Genomic DNA, 20592 nt, shown 5'->3' on the forward strand with positions numbered 1-20592 from the left:
TGGTACTTTACCTTGAAAAATACCTGAAGTTTGTTTGTAGAAATGAGTGTTGGAAGGGTTGCAGCTTGTGAGTTACTGTGAAGTGGTGCAGTTTTCCACATTCTCTGTTTGGACTAAATTGTGCATAAGCAAACAAATTAGCATTATGCTCAAATTATTCCCTAATATATCAATCTCATTGGAGCAAATTTGCATTTTCAAAACAAGCATTATTGCCAAGCTGAGTATACACTACTTTATGTGTGCCTCTGGTGTGTGTACAGATATACATGCATGAATAAGAGGGTCAAGGTCTGTGATCCCTTTTTGTTATGTCACCTCTATTGTGGGGTGGAGGGTTGGACAAAAGGGTGTGCCTGGAGACTTTTCAAGAGCTACAGTTGTCATAGAGTAGTAAAGAGTTTTAAAGGGAGCTTCTGGTTGGCCAAGCAACCTGATAAGCTTGAGGTCTAATTTGTGGGCACTGAAACATCTATCACTGGTCCTTGGAGAAGATAGGAAAGAAAGATTGGGATATCATAAAGACCCCTGAAAGATAAGGCTTATTTTGCATTTTTATTCAAAATTGGGAAGAAGAAATTAAAAATCCAAGCATCAACTTCATAGATTACATATACTTAAAACTTAGTAACCTTCTTATATTTTGCCCATCTTTCTGAAAAAAACCGAATCAAATAAAAAAATTAAACGACTTACATTGAGTTATTGAGAGAGTTTCTCATTAAAACTCAGTAGTGTTTCTCATTTATGCAAATGTAATAGAAGTGCCATGACATTCAATCTTGTACCATTAAATATTATTTAATGGCATCCCATGGTAAAAGAGAATCCATAAATTGATATATTTGAAGGACAATTGTAAAGAAAGTGAAAAAAGAACTCATCTGTTTGCTTGTAGGTTTGTTAAGAAAAGAGGTATTCTAACAGTATTATGATTCACAAACATTTCAACCTTTTGGTATATGTTTTAAGAGCTAGCAATTTTTATTCTTTGGGAATAAAATTCACTCATTTTTTGGATTTGAGTATAGTACTTTACTCATATGACGAAGAATTTTGCAGTTTGTTCCACAAGACATTTAAAATCTCTCTAGTTTAAATTAGGGTAGTTCTAAATCTTACTTTAGAAAATAACTTCAGCCAAACTTTCAGCCCATTGGGATTTAATTACTTTCATCTGTTTAGGCACAAAATTTATTATCTTCTTAGGAAAATCTAATGTAGCATCCTTAAAATTGAAAGAAAAAGTAGAAAAATAGCCATTAGATATAAGATTGAAGGGATATAGAAGATTTTTTTTTCTATTTTAGGAAAATAAAATACAATCAAGGGTCACAAAATGGACTCATGTGTGAAAAAAGGAAAGAATTACAATTATGTTATTTGGAGAAGACCACTTTCAGTGTCTTAGCTGTAGGGGACTTAGACATCTTTGGGGTTCAGTGGAAAGAGTATTGACTTTGGAGCCAGAGGACCTAGATTTCCATTCTGACTTTGCTGTTTACAATGTGTGGGACAAGTCATTTAACTTCTCTGAGCTTTGGTTTCCTCATTTGTAAAATGAGAGGACTGAAATACATTACTTCTCCTGTCCCTTCCAACTCTAATCCTATAATTCTATGTACACCTACATTGTTCAGTCTAAGCCCTTGATTTTACAGGAAGTTTTCAGGAAACTTATTCCCAATGAAGTTAAATATTGTGCGTGAGGTCTTGTAATCTGATAGTATTGAAACTGAGTATAAAAATCTAAGCTTCCAGTGTTCCCTCCACTACACAGTTTGTCTGGGGCCCTCTTCTCTTCATCTTCTATCCTGCTTTATTTGGTGATCTCATTGGCTCCCATGGATTTAATTACCATCTTTATGCTGATGATCCTCAAATCTACCTTTCCTGCCCCAATCTCTCTGCTGACTTCCAATCTTGCATCTCAAACTAGATGTCCAGTAGACTTCTCAGACTCAACAGGTCCAAAGCAAAACTTAGTATCTTTCCTCCTAAAACACCCCACTCCCACCTTTCCTATTACTAGAGAGGGCAACCCTCTATAACTCCAGCTCTCTCAGGCTTGAATTTAGGAGTTATCCTGGATTCCTCACTATCACTCACCATATCCAAGCTGTTGCCAAGGCCTGTTGATAACATCTTTGTAACATCTTTCAAATTTGCTCCATTCCCTCTTCTGACATTGCAACTGCTCTAATGCAGGCCTTCATCACTTCATGTCTTTTTAAAAAAATTTATTTATTTATTTTAAAAGTAAAAAAATTTGTATTTATAGTTTTGGGTTCCAATGTTTAATCCCTCCTTCCCTCCCTCCTCTTCCCCTCCCTGAGGCGGTAAGCAATTAGATATGGGTTATTCATGTATGATTATGTAAAACAATACCATATTAGTAATTTGTATAAGAAAACTTGAATAGAAGAAAAAAATGAAAGTGAAAAATAACCTTCTGTGCTTCATTCTGTGTTCCATCAATATCAGTTCTTTCTTTGGAGGTGGATAGCATGCTTCATCAATAGTGCCTTAGGATTGTTTTGGATCATTATATTGTTGAGGATATAATTAAGTCATTCACAGTTCTTCATCAAACAGTATTGCTATCTCTGTGCACAATGTTCTCTTGGTTCTGCTTACTTCACTATACATCAGTTCATGTAAGTCTTTCCAGGCCTTTCTGAAATCATCCGCTTGTCATCACCATCATATGCCACAGCTTATTTAGCTATTCCCCAATTGGTGGGCATTCCTTTGATTTCCAATTCTTAGCCACCACAAAAAGAGCTGTTATAAATATTGTTGTACAAATAGGTCTTTTCCTCTTTTTTGTACATGTCTTTGGGAATATAAACCTAGCAATGGTATTGCTGGATCAAAAGGTATGCAACTTATATAGTCCTGTGGGCATAGTTCCAAATTGCTCTCCACAATAGTTGGATCTTTTCATCACTCAACCAACAGTGGATTAGCATCCCAGCTTTCCCACATCCCCTCCAACATTCAATATTTTCCATTTTTGTTATATTTGCCTCTCTGATAGGTGTGAGGTGATACCTCAGAGTTGTTTTAATGTGCATTTCTCTGATCAATCTAGAGCATTTTTTCATATGATTATAGATAACTTTGATTTCTTTGTCTGAAAACTGCCTATTCATATCCTTTGACCATTTACCAATTGGGGAGTAGCTTGTATTTTTATAAATTTGACTCAGTTCTCTATATATTTGAAAAATGAGGACTTTATCAGACCCAGTTTTCTGCTTCCCCTGTAATCTTGATTACCTTACTTTTGTTTGTGTAAAAACTTTAAAATTTTATATAATCAAAATGATATATTTTACATCTTGTTTTACTCTCTAAATCTTCTTTGGTCCTAAAATCTTCCTCTGCCCATAAATCTGACAGATAAATGATTCCATACTCTCTTAATATGCTTATAGTATCATTCTTTATATGTAAATCACATACCCATTTTTACCTTATTTTAATATACTGTGTGAGATGTTTGTCTATTCCTAGTTTCTGCCATAGTGTTTGCCAGTTTTCTCAGCAGTTTTTGTCAGATAATGAGTTTTTGTTCCAAAAGCTGAGATCTTTGGGTTCATCTTATACTAGATTACTATAGTCATTTACTATCATTTAATTTGTACCCATTCTATTCCACTGATCCACCTCTCTCTTTCTTTCTTTTTTCTTTTGTTCTTTCTTTTTTGTGAGGGAATGAGGGTTAAATGACTTGCTCAGGGTCACACAGCTAGTAAGTGCACCTCTCTATTTCTTAGCCAGTACCAGATTGTTTTGATAGTTATCACTTTATAATACTTTGAGATCTGGTACTGCTAGACCACCTTCTTTTATTTATTTATTTATTTATTTATTTATTTATTTATTTATTTATTTATTTATTTATTTGGCTGGGCAATGAGGGTTAAGTGACTTGCCCAGGGTCACACAGCTAGTAAGTGTCAAGTGTCTGAGGCCGGATTTGAACTCGGGTACTACTGAATCCAGGGCCAGTGCTTTATCCACTGTGCCACCTAGCTGTCCTAGACAACCTTCTCTTGTATTTTTTTTCCTTTGATTGCTATGATCTCCTTGAACTTTTGTTTTTCCAGATGAACTTTGTTATTTTCTCTATATTTATAAAATATTTTTGATAGTTTGATTGGTATAGCCTTAAATAAATTAATTAACTTAGGTAGGATTGTCATTTTTATTATATTGCCTCTGCTTAGCCATTAACAATTAATATTTTTCTAATTGTTTAGATTTTACTTTATTTATGTGAAAAGTTTTATGAGGTTCTAGTCATATAGTTGCTATGTTTGTCTTGGGAGGTAGACTCCCAAGTATTTTATATTGGCCACAGTTATAATGGACATCCTGGCTTCACCCCTGATTGTATTGGGAAGATTTCTAGCTTACCCCATTACAGATCATGCTTGCTGGTGGTTTTAGATAAAAAGTACTTATCATTTTAAAGTAAGCTCCTTTTATTCCTGTGCTTTCTAGTGTTTTTTGTTTGTTTGTTTTGGGGGGGTTTTTTTGGTGGGGCAATGGGGGTTAAGTGACTTGCCCAAGGTCACACAGCTAGTAAGTGTCAAGTGTCTGAGGCCGGATTTGAACTCAGGAACTCCTGAATCCAGGACCAGTGCTTTATCCACTGGCTACCTAGCCGCCCCTTTCTAGTGTTTTTAACAGGAATGGGTGCTGTATTTTGTTAAAGGCCTTTTCTGCATTTATTGAGCTAATCATGTGATTTCGGTTTGTTATTGATATGGTCAATTATGCTGATAGTTTTCCTAATATTGAACCAGTCCTGCATCTCTGGTATAAATCCCACCTAGTCATAGTGTATGATCCTTGTGATGTGTTGCTGTAATCTTTTTGCTAGTATTTTATTTAAAATGTTTGCATCAATATTCATTAGTGAGATTGTTCTATAACTTTCTTTCTCTGTTTTGGCTGTTCCTGGTTTGGGTATCAGCACTATATTTGTCTCATAAAAGGAATTTGGTAGGACTCCACTTATTTTTTCAAATAATTTATATAGTATTGGGATTAATTGCTCTTTAAATGTTTGGTAGAATTCACTTGTGAATCCATCTGGTCTGGAGGATTTTTTCCTAGGAAATTCATTGATGGCTTGTTCTTTTTCTAAGATTTGGGTTATTTAAACATTTTATTTCTTCTATTAATCTAGGTAATTTATATTTTGTAGATATCCATCCATTTCATTTAGATTGTCAAATTTATTGGCATATAATTGGGCAAAGTAATTCCTAATAATTGTCTTAATTTCCTCTTTATTGGTGATGAGTTCACCCCTTTGATTTTTGATACTAGTAATTTTGTTTTCTTCTTTCTTCTTTTTGATCAATGGTTTATCTGTTTTATTGTGTTTTTTTCATAAAAAACCAGCTTCTAGTTTTATTAATTCAATGGTTTTCTTACTTTCAATTTTATTAATCTCTCCTTTGATTTTCAGGATTTCCAATTTCATGTTCAGTTGGGGATTTTTAATTCGTTCATATTCTAGTTTTCTTAGTTGCATGCCCCAATTCATTGATCTGCTTTTTCTCTATTTTATTGCTGTAAGCAGTTGGGGATGTAAATTTTCCCCTAAGTACCACTTTGGCTGCATCCCATAAATTTTAATATGTTGTCTCATCACTGTCATTTCATTTAATGAAATCATTGATTGTTTCTATGATTTGTTCTTTGATACACTTGTTTTTTAGGATCAGATTATCTAATGTAATTTTTATTGCATTATGATCTGAAAAGGATGTGTTTACTATTTCTGCTTTTCTGCATCTGGTTGTAAGGTTTTATGCCCTAATACATAGTCAGTTTTTGTGTAGTTTCCATGTATTGCTGAGAAGAAGGTATATTCCTTTCTATTCCTATTCAATTTTCTCCAAAGAGCTATCATATAAATTCAATTTATATTCAATAAAATTCATTTCCTTAACTTCTTTCTTGTTTATTTTTTGGTTAGATTTATCCAGTTCTGAGAGAGGAAGGTTAAAGTCCCACACTAGGATAGTTTTATTATCTATTCCTTCTTGTAACTCATTCAACTTCTCCTTCAAAAATTTAAACGCTATACCATTTGGTGCATATATGTTAAGTATTGATATGACTTCATATGACAGCAAGATATAGTTTCCTTCTTTATCTCTTTTAACTAGATCTATTTTTGGTTTTGCTATGTCTGAAATCCTGATTGTTACCCCTGCTTTCTTTGCTTCAGCTGAAGCGTAATAGATTCTGTTCCAGCCCCTTACGTGTACCCTGTGTGTATCTCTCTGCTTCAAATGTGTTTCTTGTAAAAAACATATTGTAGGATTTTGGCTTTTAATGCATTCATGTATCTTCTTCCGTTTAATGGGTGAGTTCATCCCATTCACATTTATAGTTATGCTGACTAATTGTTTATTTCTTTCCATTCTATTTTTAACCTGTTTATCCCCACACACTCTTACCTCTCACCCTTTCCCTCCTCACAAGTGTTTTACTTATGATCATTGCCTTCCCCGATATCCCCTCCCTTGTATCAGTCCCCCCCTCCTCCATCACTTCATGTCTTGATTATTGCAATAGCCTGCTGGTGGGTCTGCCTGCCTCAAGTCTCTCCTTACTCCATTCCCTTTCCCTTTCAGCCACTAATGTGATTTTGCTAAAGCATAGATCCAATCATGTCGAACACCACCCCACCCCCCAACCACCACCCACCACCAATTAGTAAACTTTAGTGGTTCCCTGTTGCCTACAGGACCAAATATAAATTACTCTTTCATGGCCTTTCGTAACCTAGCCCCCTCCTACCTTTCTAGTCTCTTTTTTACCTTATGTCCTAACATGTACTTTTTAGTCCAGTGATACTGGCCTCCTGGCTGTTCCACAAACAAGACACCCCACATCAGTTCTGGGCATTTTCTCTGGCTGTCCTCCATGCTTGGAAGGCTTTCCCTGCCTCCACTCTGAATACTAACTTTCCTGGCTTCCTTTAAGTCTCAACTAAAATCCCACCTTCTACAGGAAATCTTCCTCAAGCCCCTCTTTATTCCAGCACCTTCCCTTTGTTAATTATTTCCTATGTATTTCATATATGTGTGTGTGTGTGTGTGTGTGTGTGTATGTGTATATATATGTGTATCTATATCTATCTATATCTATATCTATATCTATATATATATATCTTGCCTTGTATATATTTGTTTGCATGTTGTCTCCCACATTAGATTATAAACTGGGTCTGTCTTTTGCCTCTTTTTGTATCCCTAGAATTTAGCACAGTGCCTGGCCATGGTAGGTGATTAATAAATATTTATTGAAGATTGAATAAGAAATGTTTATTGAAGAAGACAACCATTTTATTCAAATATTTAAATGTTTATTCTATAGAAGAGAATGACCACATCAAGGATGGAACAAGTGAAAAGAGTTTAAATTGCAACATAAGGAAGAATTTCCTAATGGAAGATTAGGGATATTCAGTGGCTTCTTGAGTTGCCACCTCTGGAAGCTTTTAGAAACGGAACACTTTCTTTTTTTTTAATTTTTTTTTTTAAGTGAGGCAATTGGGGTTAAGTGACTTGCCCAGGGTCACACAACTAGTAAGTGTGTGTTAAGTGTCTGAGGCCAGATTTGAACTCAGGTACTCCTGACTCCAGGGCCGGTGCTCTATCCACTGCGCCACCTAGCTGCCCCTAACAGAACACATTTTCATCTTTCTTTGATATATATTAAACTTTCTCAGTTTATTTAAGACAGTGGAAAATAAACCTTTGCAAGGTCATTTCTACATATAAGACTGGGTGTCATGATTTGAGGTTGCTACAAAATCCCCTCTGCTCAAAAATATCTCCTTTATTGATTCATGTTATCCCAAACATCTTTATTAAAGGTTCATTTTGCATCTATAAGAGTCTTTTGTTAAATGCAAATATCCATGACCTTGTAAGTATTAATTTTATCAGTCATAAATACTTGTACAAAGATTTGTTTATCAGATTACCTTTCAGTATGGACACTACGTGAGATAGACTGGAGCAGTTCATGATAGGAGAGAGCCAAGAAAAAGGCTGGGAAGAACAAACCCAGAAAGACCTTGGGGGGAAGGAGGGAAGGAGTGCAGTTGAGGGAAAGGAAGCATTTGGATCTTAGGCAAGAAGATGCCAAATAAAGTACAGTGAGAAAACACTAAAGACAGACTTTGTCAGCTTCATAATTTTAACAATAGTTGGCAGTTATTCCTTTCTTGTCATATAATTCAATGACTAATGAAAGTAAAAAATGGTAAACAAAAGTAATGGTTATAACTGGATATACATTATATAACATGAAAAGGGAAATTTTGAACTAAAATATACTTCACAATTTCTGAAGTCTAGAATATCAGGTTAAAGTATTTTCTTTTTCCTTTAATTAATAATTTTATATGATACCGAATTTGCAAAGCCCTTACCCTATAAATCTTGCTGATTTTGAATGCAAACACTATAGGATTATGAGATCATTGCCTTTAGATCTACAAAATTATCCAACCCAGCTCTCTCAATTTATAACTGAGAAAACTGAATCCCAGAGAGGATTTGACCAAGGCTACATAGCAAATAGCAGAAATACTAAAAAAGAGAGTGAGAAGGATTTAACTTGTCTCTCAAGGATGGAGGCATTTCTTAGCTCTCCATATTCCATATTCCTTAGATATTTTGATGGCTCATCAATATACTTGCTCTTTCTAAAAGTACAGATCACAATCTATCTATGCTTCCTCATTCTGTGTGATTGTTATCTATATTTATAAGTCCTCTATTCAATGTATTGGGGTTGGGCCCTTTCCTTTACTGTTGTTGTTTAGTCCTGTCCAACTCTTCACGACCCCATTTAGGGTTTTCTTGTCAGAAAAACTGGATTGGTTTGTCATTTCCTTCTCCAGCTCACTTTACAGATGAAGAAACTGAGGCAAACAGGGTTAAGTGACTTGCCCAGGGTCACATGGCTAGTAAGTGTCAGAGGCTGAAATTGAACTCATGAAGATGAGTCTTCCTGACTCCAGTTCCAGCACTTTATGCACTGTGCCACCTAGCTGCCTTTCCTATAGGTCTTTTAATATTCAAGAAGTAGCAGTGTATTACTAAGGCTTCCATGTTATCTCTTACATTTCTTGATCAGCCCACTTTCTTTTCCAGTCACACACTTTCTTTATGATGTGTGCCATATGCATCTCTCCATTGTCCTTTGGATCATCCACAATTTTTAATTCTTCAGAGAATATGGTTTTCCCTCATTTTGCCACTATATAATAGCATTACTAGGAGAATATTGGTGTTGGAGAATGGATTGAGATTATTTAAAGTGCTCTGCCATTTCCACAGTGCAAAGCGATCTGTTCTCTTTATCCTATTCTAGTCTAGGCCCATCTCATTGTTTATCTGTGGGGCCTAGGCTGCCCATGTCATTATCTAGGTAATAGACATTCTTCAGCCAGAAGTTGTTTGTTTTTTTTAACGATGTGGGTTTATAACAACAAACTAACTGGGCCCAATGAGGCTGGCATGCTCACCTTCACCCAGACTACTTTTACTTCCTATTTAATGCTGTATATATTTTTATGTGTACTTCTCCCCTGCAATAGAATGTATGCTCCCTTTGTATAAGGATTGTTTCATTCTTTATCCTTGTATCTGCACTGCTTAACAGTGCTGATCTGCAGTGCCCAGCACATAGTAGGCATGTGATAAAATATTTTTTGATTAATTGTATGAAATGGTACCAGCTCTTGGCTCATTCAAGTACCTGATTTAGTCCTGGTGATTCCTGGACTCTAAAAAAGAAGGGTTAGACTTTTTCTAAGTGTCTCTCTTTATATCTGCCCTAGAGCCCTGGGAACAAATCACTTAAAACTTAGATTTAGCTCATGTCATGGCTCCTCTAAAATGGAGTATAAGGGTAGTCAGTGCATAATAGAGAGCAGCTATAGGAGAACTATTTGTTTCCCCTGTATAAAAGAAATGCTTACAATACTTGAAACATGATATGGTAACCTATTACTACTATTTTACCTTTCTAGAAAGGTGATCACTTAAAACATTAAAACATGAGACCTTTGGTGGGATTGTTGAATAAACATTTCACCTTCACCTGTATTCTGCACTGTCCAAACAACTTCCATAACATTGTCTTATGTTAAACCAGGCTAAGACTTGGATTTATCCTCCTTTTGATGTTCGTCTTCTCTTCTAAGATTAATTGTAGTGACGGCCCTATAGTCAGCACTGATTGGGGGTCTTAATATCTTCTGAGTCCTTGAAGGAATGAAGTTACTTCAGAGTCCAATTCAGGATTGCTATTCAGTCACTTTTGCTCACAAAAAAATCCCCAACAACACCACCACAAAAACAGAAGAGGAAGCCAGGACCTTGAGATACTGACTCAGGCTTACTTAGATGAGCCTATACTGTAGCTACCATGTGCAATCAACTACCACAAGGAAGAGAAAGCTACTCTCTCTCCTTGCCCTACAAAGAGGTACCAGAGAATGTTCTATATCATCCATTCTTAAGATAAGAAGAGAATGAATGGAATTGCCTCTGTCTTTAGAGTCCAGTGAGTGGCGCTTCTTGGGTTTGTGGGTCTTTGATATGTCCCTTCTCCTCTGTCATGGGAATGAGGCAATTACTGTGTCATCCTAAAGTGATGTCTTTCAGTGCTGAAAGCATCCCCCTGGAAGTGGTCGGGGAAGCTCAGCAACTGCTCCATTCAGTTACCCCTATTGAGGCTCCCCCAGACAAGCAATGGGATATATTCTCCAATCCAACCCCCACAACAGGCCATGAAGCAAGCTCCTTTGAGGGGCCATGGAGCTCACTGAGGAGGCCCTATAGCATTCTTGGACTTGATTTAATCAGTACATGGTCATGTGAAAAAAAAGAACCTATAAAGGACCTTGTTCTCTTTAGGAACTCTCTCCTCCATCTGTGTGGTAAAGAGGTCCCTGTGTCTACACTCAGAGGACATCAATTCAAATTCAGACTGCTATTTATGCCTTGAGCACATCCCTTTATCTTTCTCTACCTCAGAGTTTCCTCATCTGTCAAATGAGGGGGTTGAGAGTAGATAAATAAAATGAGGAGGTTGTGTCAGATGACCTCTAAGTTCCCTTCCAGCTCTAAACCTATGAATCAGCACTTAATAAATTTCACAGACATCCTCCATGACAGCAGTGAAAGCGTTTAGTAAGTATATGTTCTCCCTGTTTTTATGCCTTGTTCGATCCTGATAACTAGAGAATCAGTCGACAGAATTTTCCCTGAGGTTTCATCTATCAAAGAATTGCTTATGGCTTTCTCCAGAATAATAATGCTTTCTTAAACAAGGTTTGTGCTATCATGACCAATCAACATTGTGTTCATGCCAGAGAACACATGGTCTCAGGGCACACAATGAGAGAAGAGAGTCTTTTTTCATTCAGTCAGAATGCTTTAGGCAAATGATATCTCCGGAACCATCTTTCTTAAAGAAAGTAGTGTCTAGGAATCATGGAGCTAATAATGAACACCCAGAGCATCATGAGAGATATGCTGGTTAACTTTGATTCCCCTGCACCCTTTGTCTTGTCCTGAACATCCTAGGCTGCAGTGCATTTCTTAACTTCTGCTGGGAGTTGATAGTTTGTTCCTCTCAGTAGAAGCCCATGCTGTCTGTGCTGATATTAAGTTGCTTCTCCTTTGTTTCTTTATCATTAATAATTGTGATATATTAGGAGTGTTGGAACCTCCTCCAGGACTTACAGTAATCAGCTACCTTTACTGGGGTCCAATACATTACAGTCAATAGTACACATAATAGGAATAGTTTAATTAATGGCAGTATTGAAGCTTCTGTATTCTTAGGTTATGTGTCCTAGAGCTACCTCCTTGGTAACCTGTACCTCTGAATGGGGTCCTCAAGACTTACCTTGTATCATATCCCACTTTCTAGTGATTAGTGTTATATTGATGTTCCAATGTAAAAATGAAGATAATATTATCAAGTATGTGTGCAAGAGAGGAATTGGGCTAAATTCTGGGGGGAAAAGACAAAATAAAAATAGTCCCTGCCCTCAAGATGCTACATACATTCTCCTGAAGAGATGCAACATGTACATATATAAATATTACTTGAAGAGGTGGACAGGGAAGATGAAGAAGACTTCATGGGAGTAACATATCATAAACTGAACTTTGAAAAAACAAACAAACAAGGATTCTGAGAAGTGTAAATAGGAAGGAAACACACACCAGATATATGGGGTGCCCCATGTGAATGTATGAAGATAGGAAAGGGAACAGTTCACGTGGGGAACAGTAGTAGTACAATTGGGCTAACGAGTGTATAAAGGTTGTACAAACCAGGGCTTCTTAAACTTTTTCCACTCACGACCTCTTTTCACTCTGGGTATATAGGTATAAAAATAGGCATATACAACCTTTTACTATTGCCAAATTTTTTGTGACCCCCACATTCAGTTACATGAGCCCCATATGGAGTTGTGACCCACAGTTTAAGAAGCTTTAGTACAAAGTGTGAAATAATTCAGGATAGGTAGATGGGAGCCATATTGTGAAGGTCCTTAAGAACCATCCTGAATAGTTTGTATTTCATCCCAAATTCAAAGGGAAGCCACAGAAAGCCTTTAGGCAGGAGAGTGAGGTGGTCAAACCTGTGCCAGAGGAAGACTATCTTGAGAGGGATTGCGTTTTTGTCTTTTTTATATATTCCCAGCCATAGTGTCTGGCACATAATAATCACTTAATGTATACTTCTTCTTCTTTTTTTTTGGTAGGGCAGTTAGGGTTAAGTGACTTGCCCAGGGTCACATAGCTAGTAAAGTGTCAAGTGTCTGAGGCCAGATTTGAACTCAGGTCTTCCTGAATCCATGACTTGTGCTTTATCCACTGTACCATCTAGCTGCCCCTTAATGTATACTTCTTGCTGTTGCTGCTGCTAATGATGATGGCAGCTGTGTAGGGTGTCTTGAAGAAGGGAAATAGTGGAAGAAAGATCAACTCAGAGACTATTACAAGTCGTCCTGGCAAATGGTGGTGAAGACTTGAATTAGTATGGTAGCTATGTGATGAAAGAAAGGGGAATGGATGCAGGAGATATCATGGAGGTAGAATTTATAGGAGATATAACATATATATGGGACAAGGAAGAGGCAAGAGTCAAGGGAGAATTTAAAGTTACAAACCTGAGTGACTGGAGGGATGCTGATGCCTTCAACAGGAATAGAGATTTATGCTGGAGAAGACTTATGGGAGAACATAATCAATACAACCTTGCATGTGTTGACTTTGCTTGAGATGCTGATAAACTATCCAGAAGCAGATGTCCTGTATGAAGCTGATGATATGGGACTTTAACTGAGTAAAATGTTATGAAATAGTCTCAAGATATTCACTCTTTGTTTACTCTAAGGCCACAGAAATAGTCATAGGGCCTTTTTAATGGTTAATAAAGTAGAAACATTATTGCACAGCAGGACTATAACTGAACTGTAACAGAAACTATAACCATATTCTAGAATCTGGGACAAATGTACTTGGGATGAGTGTGGAGAGACAATGAATGACTCATCCAGAGGTTATAACCATCGTCATCATCGCTGATCCTCAGCCTCTTGTGTTGTGTCTGCAGGCTAGTCTGCTCTGTTCCTCCCTCTGCCTTATGTCATCACTCTCAGGCAAAGTCCCAGTAGCCTTCTGTTGGTTAGAGTTCTGTGTCTTAGAAAAATGGAACTTATTCTTTGAAGTGACTCTGAAGTAAAAGTGAAATAGGGAAGTCAACTTGTGGTTTACTTTAAAACTGACAAAAGAATGCATGAATTGTTTTATTCATTTAATAATGGTTTTAATAAAATTAATCATTTCTTGTGTTTCTTCCCTTAAAAAGACTAGTTTTTAAGGGAAAAGCGATTCTTTAAAAGGTTACAGTTTATAGATAGCACATCCTAAACCATAAAAGTTACTCTGCTCCAGCAAAGTCAACCAAAGAAAACAGCTCTCTCAACATAGCTTACCTGTTTTTTGATTCTTGAGAAAGGTTAATTAGTCAAAGATTTTATGAATCTGTTAATGGAAGGGGCAGCTAGGTGGCACAGTGGATAGAACACCAACCTTGGATTCAGGAGGACCTGAGTTCAAATCCAGTCTCAGACATTTGACACTTACTAGCTGTGTGACCTTGGGCAAGTCATTTAACCCTCATTGCCTAGCCAAAAAAAAAAAATCTGTTAATGGATATGCTAAGATCATCGCCAACCTTTATCTTACTTTTCTTTACTCTTTCATTCAACTTCCACAAAAACACTATGCCACAAAATGTAAGTTTGGAATAAGGAAAATGTAATATGAATAAAGAATAAACAAATATGTTTTTTCCTCAAAGAATTATTTAAAAACCATGGATTCTCCCTGTTTTACCTGCCTGTTACAATAATGTGTAAGGTCCTAGAGTGCAGAAATTGTTTTACTTATTCTTGCATTCCCTTCAGTGCTTAGCACACTGCTAAGTACTCAATAAATATTTATTGAATTTGAACTTGAATTTAAGACTGACAAAAGAATTTTACTTCCTTCAGGTATTCATTCACTTGTTTAATAGATAGCCATCCAGGAGCTTATAATTTAGCAAGGCAGGAAAAATATACATCTGAAGTCTTTTCTATTCCATTGTATTCCATGATTAGAATGAATATCAATTAAAGATGGTAATGTCCAGTGCTTGCATAAAAATGCAGGTTGATCCCTGGTGTCCAATGGGTTGTCTCATTGTTTGATAACTGAATAACGTCCAAACAGATTGCTATTTTTTGCTAATATTGATGCCCTGGTTCTACTCTAGTGATTTCCTTATTTAACTGATATTTTCCAGGTTCGACAAACACTATTTTGATATGCTAAGTATTGAGGTTTATGGGATATAAATAGATTGTAGGAAAGTATCTATGATACCTAGTGTAAGGATAGATATTACGGTACAGAAATGGAGCTGGCATAGCATAGGAAAGGGATCCCCAAATTCTCTAAGTTCAGAGGAGGCTTGGGTTTATTTTTTTGGTGTTGTTGCTGTTGTTATTGTTGTTGTTGTTGTTATTGTTGTTGAGGCAATTGGGGTTAAGTGACTTGCCCAGGGTCACACAGCTAGCAAGTGTTAAGTGTCTGATGCTGGATTTGAACTCAGGTACTCCTGAATCCAGGGCCGGTGCTCTATCCACTGCGCCACCTAGCTGCCCCCAGAGGAGGCTTGTTAAGTCAATTTGTTGTTATTGTTGTTGTTGTTTTCAGTCATATCAGACTCTTCATGATCTTACTTGGGGTCTTCTTTGGCAAAGATATTGGAGTGGTTTGCCATTTCCTTCTCCAGCTCATTTTACAGATCAGGAAACTGAGGCAAACTGGGTTAAGTCACTTGCCCAGGGTGACACAGCATAGGACTGAACCTATGATTTCAGTAGCATGGGGGGAACTTGAGATGAGAAAATGCCTTCTTTCAATGCAGGTAGCACTTCTGTAACTTATAGTCTTAGAGAATTCCCAAGAGTACTTGCAATTTTAAAATTATGTCAAAAGAAAATTGAAAATTATTTAAATTCTTTTTTACTCCTCCAATGCTTAGTCTTTTAATACCTGGGAATCTTATTTCACAGAATCATAGACTGTCAGATTTATAATGGACATCAGAGGACATCTAGCCCTGTAGAAATAAATAAGGGGCAGAGCCAAAGTGACAGAGGAAGGGCAGTAAGCTCTCCAAGCTCCTGACACAATCACCCCAAAAAACTCCAAATAATGCCATAAGACAATTCCTGGAGCACCAGAACCCACAAAAGGATGGGCTGAGATCATTTTCCAGCCAAAGACGGCTTAGAAGGTCAGAAGCAGGGGCCTAGTGTACTGGGGTGGGAGTGGAGCCCAACCCCGTGGTCACACCAACACCAATTCAGCCCTAAGCAAGCCACACCAGAAAAATTTACCCCTGGAACCTCTAAATAAGCTGCAGCGCCAGCGTCTTCTGGAACTAAGTTCACGGTCTGGTGAGAGGGCTGAGTGGTTGGCAGGGGGGAGATTACAGAGGTCTCTGCTGGCACTGAGGAAGAACTTGAGTGTTTCACTCCTGCTGGGAACCCAGAAGTAGGCTTGAGTGGTAGTGGCCCAGGTGGGAGAAGGGAACAGGTTTTCTGGAGCTATTAACCCAGCAAAACAAAATGTTGTTTCCTGGTTGGATAGCAAGTAATCTTGGGGTTATTTACAGACCAGAGCACTGGCCGGGTGAGTGAAGACCGTGCCCCTCCTTAAATCATACAACCTGGGATCCCCTGAAGCTTGGGACAGTGCAGCCTGGAAGCAGTGCCCCACTTTAAGAAGGAGTTAAAAGTCAAGAAATAGGCAGGCAAGATGAGCAGACAGAGAAAGATGCATACCATAGAAAGTTTCTTTAGTGACAAGGAAGATCTAGGTGCACTCTCAGAAGAAGATAGCAATGTCAGGGCTCCTACATCCAAAACTTCCAGAAAAAAGAAAGAAATAAAAATTCTCTCTATAACGTATTCGGCTAATTATTCAGCCTCCCCTAAAAGACCTCTGCTGAGGTGGCAATATACTTTTTCCTGAGGCATCCCATTCCACTTCTTAACAGCTCTAATTCTTAGAAAGTTTCTCCTTAAACCCAGTATAAATCTACCTCATTGCAACTTCAGCTCTTTGTTCCTAATTCCGCCTTTGGGAGTCAAACATAACAAGGCTTATGCCATGTTCATGGGACAACCTTCAGGTACTTGAATAAGCTATAATGCTCCCCCACCCCCAGTTTCTCTTCTGCAGCACAAATATGCAATTCAGTTGATCCTCCTTTGGCATAATCCCTAGTCTTTTCATCCTCATCACCTGGCTCTGAATATACTCCATCCTATCCAAAATGTAGATATCAGAATTCAACAAAAACTCCACATATGCTTTGACCAACCAAAATACTGTGGAACTATCATGTTGTTCCTTGTTCTGCATATAGTGCTTCTCTTAAGTCAACCTAATATAACATTGGCTTTTAGGGCTTCCTGTCACACTATTTAACTCATAATGAATATGCAATCTACTACACCTCTCCCCACCCTATATCCTTTTTTTGTTTTAACACAAAGTGGTAGTATCTATTCTTCTTCCCCAAAATTCTTTTGTGCAGTAGAGTTATGCTTTCATTCAAGTAAATTAGACATTACATCTTTCCCTATTAAAATTAATCTTATTAGATTTGGCCCAGTGTTATAGCCTGTTGGGTCCCAACATATTAACTATCTTCATAGCATCTTAAAATTTGATATACACATCATTTTTGCCTTCACATCCTAATCATTTTTAAATATGCTGAAAATAAAGGGTGAAGGACAGGTCCTTGAGTTTACCCTAGATTGCCTTCTAATCGAATATCAGCCTATTCATGATTATTCTTTAAGTCTCATTATTGAACCTATTCTGAATCCATCTAACTCTATTCTTATCTAGCCCTGTTTTCCAACTTGCTCATAATGATAATATAAAGGATTTTGTGACTTGATCAAATGAAGGTTAGTTAGGTACTCTCTTCACATCTCCACATTTATCTTGAGTTTCAATTCCATGTTGAACATTTTTACTCCATCCTTCACAAGCTAAAGGTATTTTTCTTAGAAAAGAAAGAGAAACAAAATAAAAGTTGAATAGTACTGCCTTCTCCTTTTACCATTATCATCATCCTATTCATTATGAAGTGAAGCTGTTCCTTCATTTTCTTCTTAACCCTATCTTTAAAACAAAACAAAAAGTTCCTTACTTCTCAGCTTTTATCTCCAATTCTTGCTCATTCTGAGCTTTGGCATCCTTGCCTTTGCTATTACTGAACTGTGCCATTCTTTTGTGTTTATTTTTTTCATTACCTATACTTTATTTTAGTCTCTGTATATGACTTTAAAAAAACCTGTGTTAGTTGATGAATTCCCAGTGCATCCACATTTGTTTCTTTGAACTCTTCTCTTTTTCTTCAGTAGTTGTTTAATTCAAATTCCATTCTTTGGAGTTTCCATCAACTTTGAACCAATTTCTGCTGTGGAATTTTAGATCATGGTATCCTACCTATGCCTTTCTCCTTCTCCACTCACTGCCTGTCAGAAATTTCTGTTTTCCCCCTGCCCTGGGGATGGAGGGATAAATGGTATCCACAGCTCTAATTTCATCCATGAGAGAACTCCCTTTGTAGAAACTTTATCCACTAATGTAGACCAGGACCTTCTTTAATGGAATTTGTGTTCTTAAAGGGTTTCCTAAAGGCACTAAGAGATTAAGTACCTTGCCCATAGTCACAGAGCTAGGACCTATCAGAGGCAGGACCAGAATCTCGGTTTTCCTAACTTCAAGACTGGGACTCTGTCGACTTCCCTAAACATTTTAATTTACTAGGGCCTGGTCAAAACATGTGGTAAGCAAGTTTAGTGTTCCAATAGATTAATTCTTATATCTCCTTAATTATTGAATTGTGGATGAGGAATAACAAGAAGTGATAAGAGTTAGATGCAGCATAGATGGCTTTAGATATCATAAGAATGAAGCCTTGTTTCAGACTGATAACACTTGGAATATTCCCTTTTACTTTTTTTCTATTTGCTTGTTAATTTTTTTACATTTAATAAGTATATACTAGTTATACTTCTCCTTTGCTCTACTACATTATTATTTTTGAAGGGCATTCTTCAGAATAAAGATGTAAATGGCATGTGGAGGAGAAAAAATATGATTCAAGTCAATTGATTTCGTTCCATTACATAGAATAAAAGGTAAATTCCTAAATTACCATTCTTCATCTAAAATTAAAATGCAAGTGGTAACTGTACATAGTTGATAAATCTCCCTTTTTACCTAATCATAAAACCTCACTTAATCTTAGTCTGCTAACATTTGCCTGCTTTATTATAAATCAAGCATTGTTATAGGAATAGATGATATATAACAAAATATGATTATATAACAAATTATTATATATTGATTATATATAACAACAACTAAAAAGTCATCCCTTCTTTTCTATTCAAAATAGAAGTCAGAACTTTTCTTCTTGCAGCCAATGAACTTTTGGCAAACATAGTAGACTCTTAAAGCTTATTTTTCAGCCTCCTGTGCAACCGGTAGGTGTTTTTATATGTAACAGGTAAGAAGATTGTTTCTGTAGCTAGTTTACCACACAAGTTATGCCAGCAAGCTTTGCAGATGAAATGTATTTTCCCCAGTTTCTTTATTTCAAACTGCCTTATTAATCAAAAGTAGTCTGGAATTAAGTAGTGCTAACGTTTTCTAATTCATATGTTAAATACTGATCAGAAGAATACCTCCCCTTTATCTATTTCATTGCCCCACATTTACTTAACTGTCAAGCAGTACACAACAACACAGAATCCCCTGAAGCACCCATCCCCCTCCACCTTAGTATACTTTTTTTTGTTTGTTTGGTTTTTTTTTTTTAGGCAATGGGGGTTAAGTGACTTGCCCACGGTCACACAGCTAGCAAGTGTCAAGTGTCTGAGGCCGGATTTGAACTCAGGTACTCCTGAGTCCAGGGCCGGTGCTTTAACCACTGCGCCATCTAGCTGCCCCCCACCTTAGTATACTTTTGATTGACACTTGTCTGTTTTGTTTCCTTGCTTACTTTAGGCCGACTTTGAGTTCTACTCCGATGATTCTGAAGTGCTCAGGCCCACTGTGGTATCAGAAGTGATTCGATATGAGTACCATATCTTGTACTCCTGCAGCTATCAAGTGCCTGTACTATACTTCAGGGCAAGCTTTTTAGGTAAGACCACACCTGAAATTAAGAATACATTCTTAACATTTAGATAAACTAGGAGGAGATGTTGAGAGTAACCATTGAGAAACTCACAAATATTCCTAAAAATAAGAAAACTGTGGGTGAGGTAAGGTTTTACTGGTAAATTTCCTTATGCTTCAGAAAGAATGAATATCAGGGCTTCAGAGTGGATGATATCATCTCAGCCTGAAAAAGTCTGATGTTCAAATTGTTGGCATCAGGCCCATGGTTGACTAAGCCTCCTGGCCCTTTTTCTTTTCTTTACTTTAAACAAGTAGAAACAACTTAAAGCTACAATGTTTAACTATAACTTTGAGGGGGATGCTTTGTAGCCCAAATTATTTAGTAAAATTAAAAGCAAACAATGCCTTTATTTCATTAATTTCAGTGATTTATCAGTTTGAGTGATATTTTACAATATCTGCTAACTTTCTTTCCCCCTGTAACCTCCATCTCAATATAGCTAGTAACTCAACGCCTAGCTACCTCTGCTGCTATTACTTAACTCACTCCCCTGCCAGGAGGGTGGAATATACTGTCTCCTCAGAGGCCTCTCTTAATAAAGCTTATTTAATCAGCAGCCATGTGGACTCTCCATCCAGCATCCTTGTCTTCACTATTCCTTTCTGGATGTCCACAGACTAAACAGGTCAGCCATATGATAACACCTCACAGAAGGAAAGGTGGTGATTCATTCCTCCATCTCTAACA

The 20592-nt window shown here is 37.1% G+C and overlaps 1 protein-coding gene across 3 annotated transcripts in view; it reads left to right on the forward strand.

Moving 5' to 3' along the window:
• The window catches only part of ATG10 (autophagy related 10), a 339312-nt gene that overhangs the window by 193987 nt on the left and 124733 nt on the right, over positions 1 to 20592 (forward strand). For all 3 annotated transcript variants that reach the window (XM_043970681.1, XM_043970670.1, XM_043970690.1), the window contains one exon: positions 19728 to 19866. In XM_043970681.1, coding sequence (XP_043826616.1) covers positions 19728 to 19866 — 139 coding nt within the window. The remainder of the gene's footprint in view (positions 1 to 19727; positions 19867 to 20592) is intronic.

This window comes from Dromiciops gliroides, chromosome 1 (genome assembly GCF_019393635.1).
Source record: "Dromiciops gliroides isolate mDroGli1 chromosome 1, mDroGli1.pri, whole genome shotgun sequence".
Lineage (NCBI taxonomy): Eukaryota > Metazoa > Chordata > Mammalia > Microbiotheria > Microbiotheriidae > Dromiciops > Dromiciops gliroides.